Source organism: Rhineura floridana, chromosome 21 (genome assembly GCF_030035675.1).
Source record: "Rhineura floridana isolate rRhiFlo1 chromosome 21, rRhiFlo1.hap2, whole genome shotgun sequence".
Lineage (NCBI taxonomy): Eukaryota > Metazoa > Chordata > Lepidosauria > Squamata > Rhineuridae > Rhineura > Rhineura floridana.
Window position 1 is genome coordinate 7719595 of NC_084500.1, and position 15000 is coordinate 7734594.

General features: G+C 46.0%; 1 protein-coding gene and 1 pseudogene across 7 annotated transcripts in view; one reads left to right on the plus strand and one right to left on the minus strand.

The window, feature by feature from the left end:
* Nucleotides 1–15000, plus strand: part of AUTS2 (activator of transcription and developmental regulator AUTS2) — a 934700-nt gene that overhangs the window by 803295 nt on the left and 116405 nt on the right. For 6 of the 7 annotated variants that reach the window (XM_061605074.1, XM_061605072.1, XM_061605077.1 and 3 more), the window contains exon 6: nt 12442–12490. In XM_061605074.1, the coding sequence (XP_061461058.1) occupies nt 12442–12490 (49 nt within the window). Of the gene's footprint in view, nt 1–5148; nt 5179–12441; nt 12491–15000 lie in introns of those variants that run through there. The other variant, XM_061605078.1, reaches the window with a different exon arrangement.
* LOC133374523 (5S ribosomal RNA) lies at nt 9202–9320 on the minus strand (annotated as a pseudogene).

Here is a 15000-nt window from a genome sequence, read left to right on the forward strand (position 1 = left end):
AGAAACTCTTAAAATGGTTAAAGAGAGAAGGAAAGCAAAAGCAAGAGGATATAGAAACATGGTCAGAACCCTAAATGCAACAATACAGCGACTAGCACGTAGGGACAAAAAGAACTATTACAATAGTTACTGTATAGAAATAGAAGAGGACAACAAAAAGGGTAGAACAAGAGCCCTGTTCCAAAAGATGAGAGAAATGAAAGGGAAATTTAAACCAAGAGTAGGGATGCTGAATAATCAACAGGGGAACACACATTGACTGACCAAGATGAAATAAAAGGAAGATGGAAGCAATACACTGAAGAACTCTATAAAAGAGATGCCAGGATGGCAGATTCATTCATGGAGGAACCATATGATGAAGAACCAGAAATTTTAGAATGTGAGGTAAAAGCTGCTCTTAAAATACTTGGAAGAAACAAATCACCAGGAACACATGGCATACCAATAGAGTTGCTACAAGCTACTGAGACAGAATCTGTCCAAATTTTTAAAAAAATTGTCAAGAAATATGGAAAACTGAACAATGGCCCACAGACTGGAAGCGTTCAATATACATCCCAATTCCAAAGAAAGGGGATCCCAGGGAATGCAGTAATTATTGAACTATTGCCTTAATATCCCATACAAGTAAAGTAATGCTCAAGATTCTACAACAAAGGCTCTTGCCATATATGGAGCGAGAAATGCCAGACATCCAAGCTGGATTTAGAAAGGGAAGAGGCACCAGATATCGTATTGCAAACATATGTTGGATAATGGAACGGACCAAGGAATTTCAGAAGGAAATCACCCTGTGCTTTATAGATTACAGCAAAGCCTTTGACTGTATAGACAATGAAAAACTATGGAATGCTTTAAAAGAAATGGGGGTGCCACAGCATCTGATTGTCCTGGTGCACAACCTATATTCTGGACAAGAAGCTACTCTAAGGACAGAATATGGAGAAACCCAGTTGGAAAGGCTGTGTGAAAAAAGACAAATAATTGGGTGTTAGAACAAATGAAACCAGAACTATCACCAGAAGCTAAAATGATGAAACTGAGGTTATCATACTTTGGACACATAATGAGAAGACATGATTCACTTGACAAGACAATAATGCTGGGAAAAACAGAAGGGAGTAGAAAAAGTGGAAGCCCAAACAAGAGATGGATTGATTCCATAAAGAAAGCCACAGACCTGAACCTACCTGAACAGGGTGGTTCATAACAGATGCTCTTGGAGGTCACTGATTCATAGGGTCGCCATAAGTCATAATCGACTTGAAGGCACCTAACAACAACAAAGGGCAAAAGAAACCTCTTGCAGTTTAAGAATGTACCGACAGCCAACAGATATTTCTATCAAACTTTAAAAAGCAGGGAAATTGGGCAGCTATAGTGAATGCACCAGGGGAGCAGGAGACCTGACCTCCTCTCTGAGATACTGGACTGCCCTACAAATCTGTCAAAATGCAAACACAATGTGGGCTGGTCTTTCACAGTCCAATCCACTTGCTGTGTAGCTTGGAAGAATTTGGTAATGTGCCTCTGAGCATATGGTGAGTGGTGGCAACACCTGCAATCAGCCCAAATAACAGAAACAATATATGTGCTATAAGACATTATAGAGAGTATTAAACATTGTACTCTTGTGGCTGTATAATAACAAATACACCCCAATCACAACACAATACATCAATATGGTGATCGATATGACCATGTTCTGTATTGTCACCTGCAAATGCCATCCAATATTGCAATTTACCTGCAAATTATGTATCTTCCAATTATGTACTTTCCAATATTTCACAGGCTGCATGCAAACTATGCATTTGAAGAGCTTTTGATGAACCTGGCTTCCCCCAAATAAACCTGGGAACTGTAGCTTGCCCCTCACAGAGTTATAATTCACAGTACCCTATCAAACCAGGATTCTTTGGCTGATGCTTACACAGCCACAGACTCAAACAGCAATACACTTCTTACACATCTATTTATGTAAAAGGAGCAACCACTACCCAACACTTCCTACTTCTACAGCCAAAAGGTGGCTTCAGAATGCTGTTTTGGGGGAAGGACCATAGCTTAGGCTGCAATCCAATACACAATTACAAGGGAGTAAGTCCCACTGAACCCAGCGGAGCTTACTTCTGAGTAGACATGTACTGGATTGCAGCCTAACTCATAGAGTGCATGCTTTGCATCCTGTCTGGCTCTTAGTATCCCTACATAATATAGACACACACATACACACTGAAAGGGCATTTATTTATTTATTTACCAATTAATTCCTATAGTCTCTAAGAGGATTGCAGTACCATTAAAAATAAAAATGAGTTCAAACTATAACACCAAAATTCAAGCCTGCTGGAATTTTTTTTAAAAGTCTTCAATAGGCCCTGGAAGTTTATGTATTTAAAATATTTCTATCCTGCCCTTCTGCAGGGCACTCAGGGCAGCTCGTAGTAAGATCATACACAGTAAAGCATGCATACATACACAATTAAAATTGGTAAAATACATAAAATACAGCTAAGAAATCTAGGAGAGTCATGTTAGAAGGGGATTAAAGAGCCCACAGGCTCTCTGGAACAAGAAGGGCTTCTTGGGATAGGGTATTCCAGAGCCTGGGACGGACAGCTGAAACAGTTCTCTCCTGTGTGCCTGCCAGTCACGGAATCATAGAAGTGGAAGGTGACTGTAAGGCCATCTAGTCCAACTCCCTGCTCAGTGCAGGAATCCAATTTAAAGCATCCCCAACAGGTGGCTCTCCAGCTGCCTCTTGAAGGCCTCCTGTGTTGAAGAGCCCACCGCCTCCCTAGGTCATTTACTCCATTGTCGTACCACTCTAACAATTAGGAAGTTTTTCCTGATGTTCAGCCAAAATCTGGCTTCCTGCGACTTGAGACCTTGTCTTGAAGTCTGGGATGATTGAGAAGAGATCCCAGCCCTCCTCTGACAACCTTTCAAGTACTCAAAGAGTGCTATCATAGCTCCCCCCAATCTTTTTTTCTCAAGGCTAAACATGCCTAGTTCTTTCACTCTCTCCTTGTAAGGCTTTGTTTCCAGTCCCCTGATCATCCTCATTGCCCTTCGGTGAACCGTTCCAGTTTGTCTGCATTCTCCTTAAAGTTTGGTGTCCAGAACTGGACACAATACTCAAGATGAGGCCTAATCAGTGCCAAATAGAGGAGAACCAATACTTCACACGATTTGGACAGTCTTTCATTCTAGGCTTGCAGAGGAGACCAGAGGCAGCTGGTCTTCAGTCACAGGCAGGTACATATGGACATAAAATCAACAGCGAGGGGCCCTGGTTGACCTCAGCTGGAAGTAACATAAAATTGGGCTCACAGTACTAAACACATAGCTCTTGATGGATAGGAGCCCTGCATCTGAGCCACGGGGACCACTGACTCCCCCAGAGACCTCAGTGACATGGCAGGAACATATGGGATCAGGTGATAGTTTAACTATTAGTCCCTCTCCTCTTTCCAGGGAACTCTGGGAAGGGAACAGGGGGTTTCCTAACCACTCTCGGCACCCCTAGCAAACTACAGTGCCCAGGATTTGGAAGAGGGGGAGCCATGATGATGAAAACGGTATCATAGTGCTTTCAATGTATGGTCCAGATGTGGCCTTAGATGATTTTTGACTCAAAATGGTCTTTATTGCTTCACTTATTCAGGGGTGTAATCGTCCAGGGTCTCAGGGGGTCTTAGACTCCTTACTTTTTGGGGAACAGTGCCCCAGCGGGATCCCTATGTCTCCCGCATCCTACAAGCCAATCGGCATGAAAAGGGAGTGTTAGCTACTGAGAAGAGTCTTCTTGCATGTTTCCTTGCCCTTTCTTGCTGATTGAAGCCCATCAGAGTGCAAGGAGGTGAGTCAGCCACTGAGAAGACTCTTTTCAGTAGCCAACACTCTCCTCTTTCCTCCTGACTGGCTCCTAGGGACGTCTGTTGTTGTAGGAGAAAGCATTAGCAAGGATCTCATTCTCAACTCAGAAGCAAAAAGGGGGGAGGGGTGCATCTATGAATATCATGAAGGGACTCTGCGCTTCTGAATTTGCCACTCTTATTCAAGCCAGTTCTGCGGGACAGGCTTTTGCTCATTCTGCTAAATGACTTTCCGGGGGGGGGGGGGTTTCACGGGAGATTCCCCCCCCCCAGCAGACTCTCTCTCCCTACATTTATCCCTCCCTCCTCCAGCCCTATGCCCCCGCCCCGGGGAGACGTTTTCCAACTAAACTCCGAGGCTGGACTTGGGGAGGTGCGCGGTGGAAGCAGGGGGTGGTGCCAAGCGGCCGTGAGGCGGCGCCGGAGAGACAGCTCGCCTGGCTCGCGGTGGGAAAGCGGGCGAGCCGGATTGCGGAGCCGTCGGAGGGACCGGACAAACGCGAGCCGGCGTTGCTGCTGCGGCTGCTGCTGCAGTAGCGGGACGGGTGCTGTTTCTCGGCGGGGCCTCGTCCGGGCTGCAGGCTCTCCCGGCGCCTTCGCTTCGGGGTCACCCTCGACTCAATCTCTCTCACTCACTGGCCCCCGGATTATGGGATCGCTTCGCCGCCGGCGCGCCTGGGTGCCCATGGAATTCACTTGAATCGCGGAGAAGGGGGGGGCGTTTGGAGAGGCAGGCGGACGGGCCGCCGCTTTGTGCGCGCGAACGAGGGGCTGCGGAGCTGGAGGGGCTGTTTCCCCGACCCCCGTTTCTCTTCCGCCCAGGAGGCGAGGCAACCACCCCAGAGTAGCCGCCGCCGCCGCCTTTGGTTGCCTGGAGCCTCTCCAAAGCTCACGGTGCCCAAAGGGGTCCTTTTTGCGCCCTGGGCGCACATGGTTCCCTTTGTCCTGCCGGCTGGGATCTCCCGGCACGGCCCCTGATTTCGATCCCTGCCCTTGATTCGCCGCTACTGCGGCTCCTTGTTTCTTCCCCCCCCCACCACCATCGAAGGACCTGCGATTGCGCCACCCCCTCCCCGCCACTTCACCCACCCGGAATGGCCGCACGCTCTGGAAGACTGGGCAGAAAAGGCTCGCCCTTGGACGGAACAGTTTGCTTTCTCTTTTGGGAATAAGGCTATCTTCCTACCGGACGGATCCGAGTTGCCCGGAGTCTCCGTCTCGAGCGCGCACCCTCGTCCCACCCAGATCATGAACTTGGGGACTGTCAGTTGGGGTTAACCCTTTGCTCGATCAGGTAAAAATTAAAAAAGCAGCAGCAGCATATTGCATTTTGTCCAGGACAGAATTTGAACGATCCTCTAGGCGTGGTTTGTGTAGGTGCGTGTATGTGTGTGTGGTGGGCTCGCACCTTTGCCTTCTTCTCTGTGTGTGTCTGGTGGCAGAGGGTTTGGTTGGTCTCTTAGTAAAAAGGGGGAGGGTGGCTTCGTGCACTGAGAAACAACCCCCCCTCGGACCCGTCACAAGCCATGGTTTGTACTTCTCTGTTTTGCTTATTGGAATCCTTGTTGGGTGGTTTTACAGTCGGAGCTCAATGGAAGTGCCTTTGTGTGCGGTGTGCTCCTTACGATGACCGCATGGAAGACTACTGAAGGGGTGGGCAAGTTTTGTCCCAGGGTCAGAAGCCTCCCCGGCCAGCCTCACCCCTGGCTCGCCTAAAACAAAGCCAAACCGAAACAGCAAGGCCGGAACGGCTGCCCTCCGTCCCTTGGCGATCATTGTCGGCTTTTGGAAATCTCTTTGGGAGGAATGTTCCGGCTCTGGGGCCCTGGCCTGGTTGTTTTTAAATGATTCAAGGGAGATGCTTAGTCGTTTGTTGGCCTGTTCTGGCCTGATGGAGTGAGGAACCTGGATTGGGAAGGTCTGGAGACCTTAGGAGTGTGACCGCTGCGGGCTTGTCTCTTGGTGGTAGTGTTTTCCTTTGGGTGAACTTGTCCATGCTCATCCCCTTCCGCCCCCCTCGTAGATGCCACGGCTCTCCTGTTATTATTACGCTGGAGTCCTGTTTCCTTTACCTCCTCAAGGTGGAGGGCCGGAGGCTGAAGGGGGAAGAGAGTCCCCCTTGCACGCAGGAGGTCCCAGGTTCACTCCCCTGCATCTCGAGGTAGGGCTGGGAGAGAATTTAGGATGGGATCTTGGCGAGGTGTTGCCTTCAGTGTCGACAGTACTGAGCTCCATTCAGTATAAGGCCAGCCTCCCATGTTCCCATGAAGTTGAGCAGAAGGCATTGGCTGCAGAGCCCGTCCTTTTCCTGGAGTTTGGCTATGGAAGTGAAGGAACAATGTTAATAAAATGAAGTACTGTTCCCCCCCCCAAAAAAACCCAGCCTTTCTCTTGATCCTCCCGAGTAACCCTTTAGCCTGTTAGTACACTGCTTTGTTGTGGTGTGATCTCACAGTAGGCTTTTCTGACTGGTATGATCCTCTCTTTGTTTTTTAAAAAAATGTTAGTTTATGGCGTTTAATATTCTGCCTTTCCATCAACAGAACTTACAAGTGGCGTACACTGAATCCCCAGGTCATCTTCTAAGACCTGCGTGATTCCAGCATGGTCACCTTATGGCATCCCTTCCAATCACTCCTGCCTAATCCTCTTGCTGCCTGATTGTCCTGACCTGGGTTAGTCCAGTGCCGGTCCTCTGGCCCAACAAACAAGGGGATGTTGCTGTTGTTATGCCTTCTTTGATCTTGCTCTTCTGCCGAGAAATCCAGGATGCCACCTTTGCCTTCCCTCCCCTAATCCTCACAACACCCCTGAGAGGTAGGATAGGATAAAAGGGAGAGAGAGAGAGGCTGGCCGGCCGGCCGGCTGGCCAAAGGTCATCCAGGAAGCTTCATGACTGAGTAGCGACTCGAACCTGGGTCAAAATGTAGACTGCCACAGTACTTATCAATACAATACACTGGCTGTCTGGTTTGGCCTTTTCTTAGGCAGACACTATGTTGTCTTAGGCTTTTTTTTTCCCCTCTCCAGAGAGTGGACAGTGGAATGGTAAAGCATTCGCATGTTGTTATACACGCATTTGATGCCCTGCCATGGTCTCTGGTCCACCGGACCCGTAGCAGGTCAGAAGAAAAAAATATCCTAAGAACATTTTGTACAATGTGTTCAGGTCTCCGAAAGCAACTACCGTGGCTCTTGTCTCTACGTAGCCTTTGTCGATGGTGCTCGAAATATCTGTCAGCGTCTCTGAGGAAGGGGAAGTCTCTCTCTGAACATGGTGCCTCCAGGTTGGGGTTGTGAAAATAGATCCCTGGGTCGGGAGGATGAACGAAAAAGCAGCTGGGTAACGTTGATGGGTTTGCGAGGAGGGAGAGGGTCTCGGCACCCAGATAGGTTGCAGCGTGTGGAGGCTCTCTCCTGGAAGCGCATGCTGCCTTAATACGAAGCAGTCTCTCGGCCCCTAATTATGGCTTGGAGGATTCTCTCTCACACACACACACTTAGGCAGGAGGTGGCTTGTGGGCTGGACGCCGCCTTTGAAAGCCTTTCATGACAGAGCTGATGTTTTTGCAAGTGCTGGGCCTCGGTGTGTGCCAAGAAACAAGAGCACCAACCCTTTCTGTCTGGACAGGAAATATTTTTTGAGTAATACATCCCACTGTATGGCAATAAATTCCTTGATGGAAGAGAGGAACGGATTTCTTTTTCCTCCCCCTTAGCCTGGAGGCTTTGCTGACTTTAAGCAATTTGCATCCAAAGGGACTGAATGGTTTGTGTGTGCATGCATGCATGGTCTCTGAAAGCTTTAAACTTAAAAGAAGGGAGAAAATGGATGTATGTGTGTGAGAGAGAGAGAGGTGGCTCCATCCCTCCTCAGACTCATCATCATCAGGCCAATTTCTGTAGCCAGAAGAGCTAATGAGGCTTTTGTCAAAAGAGGTAGTGGATCGAAGGCATTGCTGGGTAGCCTAGCATGAGAAACTTCAGTCCCCAGTGGCATCTCCAGGAAGGGCCGAGAGAGACTCCTGCCTGGAACCCTGGAGAGCTTCTGCCAGTCGTGTAGACAGAACCAAGGATGTCTGGGGAGGGGCTTGCTCCCCCTGGAATTCTAAATGCAATGTTGGGTGGAGTGGGTTGCCAGTTGACTTGCAGCAACAATTCATAGGCTTCCGCATGTAAAAATACTTCTGTGCACACTCTTGGACAGTGCTGGATGCTGGATGGGCCAATGGTTTGTCTCTGTATACAGCCACTTCCTGTGTTCCATACCTTTTTAATCTCTCCAGAGCAGTGCTCGTCAAAAGGTGTTTTAATTTCAGCCTTTGCACATGCGAGCACCTGGAGACCCTGATGGCGAAGGAGCACGATGCATGTGTCCCGTTGCCTTTTGAGAAGAAGGCCACGAGAAGAAATAAAATAAAATAGAAGGCGCCCACCCACCCCCGGGCAAAACGGAAGAAAAGACCCATTCCCAGTGATATTTATTGGCCATGAAGTCCCACTATCAGGGGAAGGCATGAGGAAAAGAATTATAATTCCCCGTCTGAAAATGGCATTTGATCAATGGGACTTTGTAGACCTCTGCCTGTTCCTGTCCTGGAGATTATAAATACTACTGCGGCTGCTCATCGACTGTTTTCCTGGCAGACGGTTTCCCCCCTTCTCATCTGGGTTTATTTGAAAGCCGAAAGCATTTGACGGCTTCTTATTTTGCCAGTTTCTCTTTGCTGGGTGACGGGGGAGGAAACACTCTTATCAAAGAACTGGCATTCACATTCTACTCTTTGACCGAAGGAGGACATTGGTCTGTTCGTCAAGGAGTTACCGAATGCCTCCTGGTTTTTTTTTGTTCCAGGGAACAAGCCAAAGGGAAGTGTCATGCAAGGGATTCTCCTTGCTTCTTGAGTCCCCTTTTCCAGAATTTCTTCCTTGAATTGAGTGTGGAAGCTTGCTACTAAAAGCCGTGACTCTGAGCTTAATATTCTGTGTTGGGCTGTGCTTGCAGACAATCCCAAGCAATCTCTGTGGCGGTGTTGAGGAACTGTTGTGTATGAAAAACTACAGGAGCCTTCCATGGATAAAATAGCTCTTTGCTTAATAATTTGCTTTCATATCAAATGGGATGGAGGTCTCCATCTTCAGATGGCCGGTGGATGTGTTCAGGGCCTGTCACCATATGCGTTAAAAATGTCAGAAAGACACAATGTTCAAACTATGCCATAAGCTTTCTTTAAACCGTTTGAAGTTTGTGAATATATATTCATAGGGTTTTCATGATAAGAGGTATTCAGAGGTGGTTTACCGTTGTCTTCCTCTAAGCTTACAGCACCCTGTATTCCCAGGTGGTCTCCCATCCAAGTACTAACCAGGCCTGACCCTGCTTAGCTTTCAAGATCAGAGGAGATCAGGTGTGTTCAGGGTAGTATGGCTGTAGGCTGGATCTTTGGGAGGGGCTGAATTTGAATGGATGGCAACCGATGATGTCCAGTGTAGGAAGCTGTTCTTTTGCATCACAGATTGGGTTCAAAGGCAACCTATGAAGGCAAGGAGATATTTCTCACATTGGGTGAATTTGGACAACTTGCCTGCTCTCCAACTTCTCTCCACAATTTACTCACTGTTTGCCTACAGCTTTTCTGCCCGATGAAGCCGTCCGCAGATTACACGCCCAATGTTTACAAGGCTTGCAATTGTGGCTGGGAGGGAGGGTATTTCATATTGATGTTTCCTAAAATGCAAGGGATGCTGAAATCAATTTTTGATTTTAGAATTTTGAGAATAAAGCCTTTAAAAAACAAATGAAGGAGTTAGTAGTAAAGAAAAATATTTTTGGTATTATCAGTTCAGTGCCCAAGGATGCCATTTTTGTTTGGGTGTAAGCCCCGTGAAAGTCATTGGGGCTTACTTCTAAGTAAACATGTGTAGGATCATCTGCACAGATGAGTAGTTTGTACCCTTGCTATTAAGAAATGTGTTATGTGTAGGTTTTAATCTGTTGATATGTTATGTTTGTGTTTTCAACTTCACCTGCCTTTTTATATCATTATTTGAAGATGAGTATGGCACAAATAACTGTCTTTCTGATTTGTTCTCCACTAAGCTTCTAATTTCCCACACACACACACACTAAGAGCTAGCATGAACTCTTGTGCCAGGACTAGTGTCTTTTTTCCACTCGTGAAAGCAGTTTCACATGAGCAGATAGATGTTGACTCCAGACGTGCTTGTGATGTCCAAGGCTTTAAAATATAATATAATTGTTAAATCTGAGCTCCCCAATGGACTTATATATACTTTCCATTAGTAAACAAGTTCCATTAGCGAAATGAGGGGGTTCAAATGAGAAAAGAATGGTAATTGTAGGACTGATCAGATAGATAGATAGATAGATAGATAGATAGATAGATAGATAGATAGATAGATAGATAGATAGATAGATAGATAGATAGATAGATAGATAGATAGATAGATAGATAGATAGATAGATAGATAGATAGATATCTGTCATAGTAGTCTGAGAGTTGCAATCTTATGCATGCTGAATATAGCAGGACTTACTTTCAAATAAATACACATAGGATTACACAGTCAAGAAAATAGAAGAAGGCTAGGACTGGGTAGGGCAGCTATGAGAGAACTAGGAAAGGTGCAAAGATGTATCACTGAATATTAAAGTCAGGATCATTCAGACCATGGTATTTGGATGTGAAAGTTGGACAGTCAAAAAAGTGGCTAAGAGAAAAATCAACTCATTTGAAATGTGGTGTTGTGCATACCATGGACAGTGAAGAAGACAAATAATTGGGTGTTAGAACAAATTAAACCAGAACTATCACTAGAAGCTAAAATGATGAAACTGAGGTTATCATACTTTGGACGCATAAGGAGAAGACCTGATTCACTAGTAAAGACAAGAATGCTGGGGAAAACAGAAGGGAGTAGAAAAAGAGGAAGGCCAAACAAGAGATGGATTGATTCCATAAAGGCAGCCACAGACCTGAACTTAAAAGATCTGAACAGGGTGGTTCACGACAGATGCTGTTGGGGGTCGCTGATTCATAGGGTTGCCACAAGTCATAATGGACTTGAAGGCACGTAACAACAACAGGATTGCACTATGACAGGGTAGCCAATGTGTTCTCTGGACTCCAGCACCCATCAGTCCCAGCCAACATGGTCAGTGATGATGGTAGATGCAGCCCTACAACAAGATCATTGTTCAAAACATCTGGAGGGCACTAGGTAGAGGAGGACTGCATTAACAGATTAGCAGGACACCTGTCTTTTGTCAAACCTAAAATGTGTGGATTTGGGTATCAGTTTGCATATGTTTGCTCAGTAGAGACTTTGTGGAGGGTTTTTTTCACAGTTTTGGGGGATGTTGCTTTTAAGGATATATTTGGGGAGTTTTAAGAGGTGATGTTAGTGTTAAGGCAGTTTCCAGTCATAGAATCATAGAATAGTAGAGTTGGAAGGGGCCTATAAGGGCCATCAAGTCCAACCTCCTGCTCAATGCAAGAATCCAAATCAAAGCTGTATGGTGTTGAACTGAAAATGAGTCCCCATACTGAACAAAGCTTCAGAATTGCTGATAAAGTCTGACCTCACACGGTTTATTTCAGTTTTGGCACAATGATTAAGAAACATAGACAAGAATATTTTTTAATAATAATACATTTGAGAAGAATTCTCCTTATTTTGATCAATATTAATATAATATTGAGATTATGGCAACCATCCGTCTGTGGCTTGGTACGATAAACATCCCCCAGTAGTGATGGGTGTTCACACCAGTGTGAACTGCAGAGGCTGTGAAATGGTCCAGGTTTAGTTAATGAACCACTAGTAAGGGAGGCATAGAAAGGTTCCCTTATCTCTGGGCTAAGATATCTTAAAAGAAAAAGGAGTTTGTGTGGGGCTCCCATTGCTGGAAGACCAGGATGTTTATGAAATCAGAACATCATTGATGTGGGGATTTTAATCCACACTCAGTTGTGAGCAGGCTAAAGGTGCCACAGTCTAACCTACTTCAGAGGATCACTGTTCAAATGAGTAATTCCATATGTGTCTCCTCTGCTCTGCTAGGATGGGGTGGGATGCAAATAATTACTAACATATCTCTTATGGGTTACAATGTGTTTTGCAATTGCTTAGAGTTTGTCTTGTATTGAATATATATTATACACTGATGTTTATGTGTACGTACATACTGATGATGATTTGAACAGGCAGCAATTAAAAACTGAACCACAAAAATCTACAGTGTTCTCTTCCTGCACTCCAGAAAACCCAACCATATCCACTGTAGAATATTCAGACATAGCCAAATAGCACCATCTTCTGGGCATTTAGGATTTGAGTGTCATATTTCTTTTGTTTCTCTCTCTCTCACTTCCCCCCATGTATTTTCTTTCTGTCTATAATTTAAAATCTAATTTTTTGGGGGGCGGGGGTGTCTCTACTTCTGAATTGTGAAACAATTCCCCACAGCTCTTCATATTATTTTGTGGTTGGCTTAATAGTCTAATATGTATTTCTTTTTAATTGTTGTTTTTAGGCCTCTGAATCCAGTTCTGAAAAGTTGTTCAACACTGTTGTAAACAAAGGTAAGTGTGCAATGTTCCCACATCCAATTCCAAGCTCTCCTGCGTCACATTTTCCAGTGTGCTTACCCCATGTTTGCAATCAGAAATTAAAACCAGGGTTTGGGGGTTTGTTTGTTTTAAACTCAGAAGTTGCAATATTTTCTCTGGCTCTCTCAGTTGTGTTTGATATTTTGAACAATTCTGTTGAAAAAATCATTTAGAAAAATAATTTAGAAATCTTACTTAATTTAATGATATCTGGTTGGCCGGACATGAATTAATTATATACCCATATTCAGCAACATTTGATTTTTTAAAAAAAGTCTTCACTTTTGAGCTCATTCCAATAACGTGCTGAGCTCTTGAAACGGTTTAATGTGATTTGTCTCTTACCAGCTTGTACGACAAATACAGAATTAACAATAGCCCATTTATACAGCAGGCAATTGCTGTTGCTCGACATCTAGAATTTGTGCTGCAATTGTTGTAGCTTTGTCTGGGTGTGGTGGATTTCTTTACCAAAAATAAAAATTTAACAACCCACAGCAGCAACATAGTTTTAACAGATGCATTATTCAGTTGACTCCTTCCAAATCTTTGTGTTTATAATGGAGATCGTAACTAGAATTGTAGCGGTGCAATTAATGGGCTTCTGGGTACTGCTGTAGAATCAGAAATATGTGTGTGTGTTGGTTTGATTTTTGTCCTTGAGAATTTGATGGGGGCGGGATGGGTTGGGAAGCTCCTCATTTGGTTAATTTATGTGGCTAGACTCTTTAACTCTTTGTAACTTTCTCTGGCTTTCTCCTGCCTCATTGATTCCCTTGAACAAATAAAGTTGGGTAGAAAAGGCATTCTTTCCCTGTGAGTATTGTGCCCTGAAAAGTCTGCCGGCCTTTGTAAAGGATGAGCTGTACGTTAGCGATGGAGTATTTTGCTTAATCCCTTGCATCTCCAGTTTAAAAAGATCGGGGGGCAGGTGATGAACCTAAGAGCTGTTGCCGGTCAACACCAGAGAAGACGGCCATCATCTATTCTAGATGGACCGATGTTGTGACTTGGTATCCAGTGGATTCATACGATACGATGTGTATGTTTTAGGAGTCCAAGGTCTCAACCATGCAATTCAGTTCGTGATGGTGATGAGTTTAGTGTGCATGTGAAGCCAAAATGTGGAGTTGGAAAGCTGATCAAGTTGGAAAAACGGGGTGGGGATTAGACACGTCAGGTGTGTGCTTTTCTTAAGCACTTCAATGGCAGGCAATGGCAGGGACCGGTATGTCTCTGGAGGGTGGGGAGAACTGGAGTAGGCCCTTCTACAGTTACCTCCCCCCAACCCCACTTTGAAAAAGTATTGTGTGATTTGTGACCTTGAGTTATCTTAGCTTTATTCAGCACATGCATCACCTGGTTCTGAGGAGGTTTGTGGACTTGTAAACGGTGGCGGCTAGCGCCTGTCGGGATTGGTAGGGCAGAAGGCGTTAGACCGACGTCAGGCGGAGCCAGACCAGATGACTGGCAGAGCCAACCAATTCTAGCTTTATCTCCTCCTCCCTGCTGAGTTCTGCAAGGCCAACACTGAGATGGAGGAGGAGGGAGCGGCCAGCCGGGGCAGCACCCTGGACCAGATGGAAATAAGAATGCAGGCAGGTGAGGGCTGACTGAGGATGGCAGGGCAGTGCCCCATATGCCCTGATGGGACAATTTCCTAAATATGATTGTACAGCCGAACACATGGTCTTCATCACCGTCTTTCTTATCTCATGGACAACATGTTGGCCTTGCAGTGCTGTGGTTCCTTGTGCACGGGCCCCCAAAGTTAAAGGACTAAACCCTGTGTTTAGTCATGCGGGGGTAGGGTGGGGATCTGCAGAAATTAGATGACTTTAGTAACCAGTACAGCTGGTATAGCACAGTGGGGAGGCAAGCCTGGCTGGGAGTCCAGAGACTGTGAGTTCAAATCCCCACACGTGTCTCCTGGGTGTCAAGGGCCAGCTAAAGATCACCCCCACAGTGAGTGGCTCAGGGATTACATGCCCTGCCACCTGTGAAGCCGTGGGCAAGCTGCAGAGTCCCAAGGAGCCCAGTTGCCCCCCAGTTGGCAGTTGCGGACAAGGAAGGGGCTGGCTTGTGCAGCTGTGGCAAGGTGAGCAGGCCCTAGCCAGCTGGGGATGACTAGCCTCAGAGGGAGGCAATGGTCAACCCCCTCGGAATACTGCTCACCATGAACACCCTATTCATAGGGTTGCCATAAGTCGGGATCAACTTGAAGGCGGTCCGTGTCCATTTCCAACCAGAATTTATTTCTGGTGGCTAGAGAATGCCAGCAAAGGTAACTAACTTTTTTTTTGAGGGGGCAGGGTTGGTAATGTATGCATCAGTGGAAAGGTGAGCATTAGAAGCCCCTGAACTTATCTTCAGCTCAGATTAGCAACACAATGTTTGGGTCCTGCTTGCGAGCTTCCCATAGGCATCTCATTGGCCACTGTGAGAACGGGATGCTGGTTCATTGGCCTGATCCTGCAGGCTCT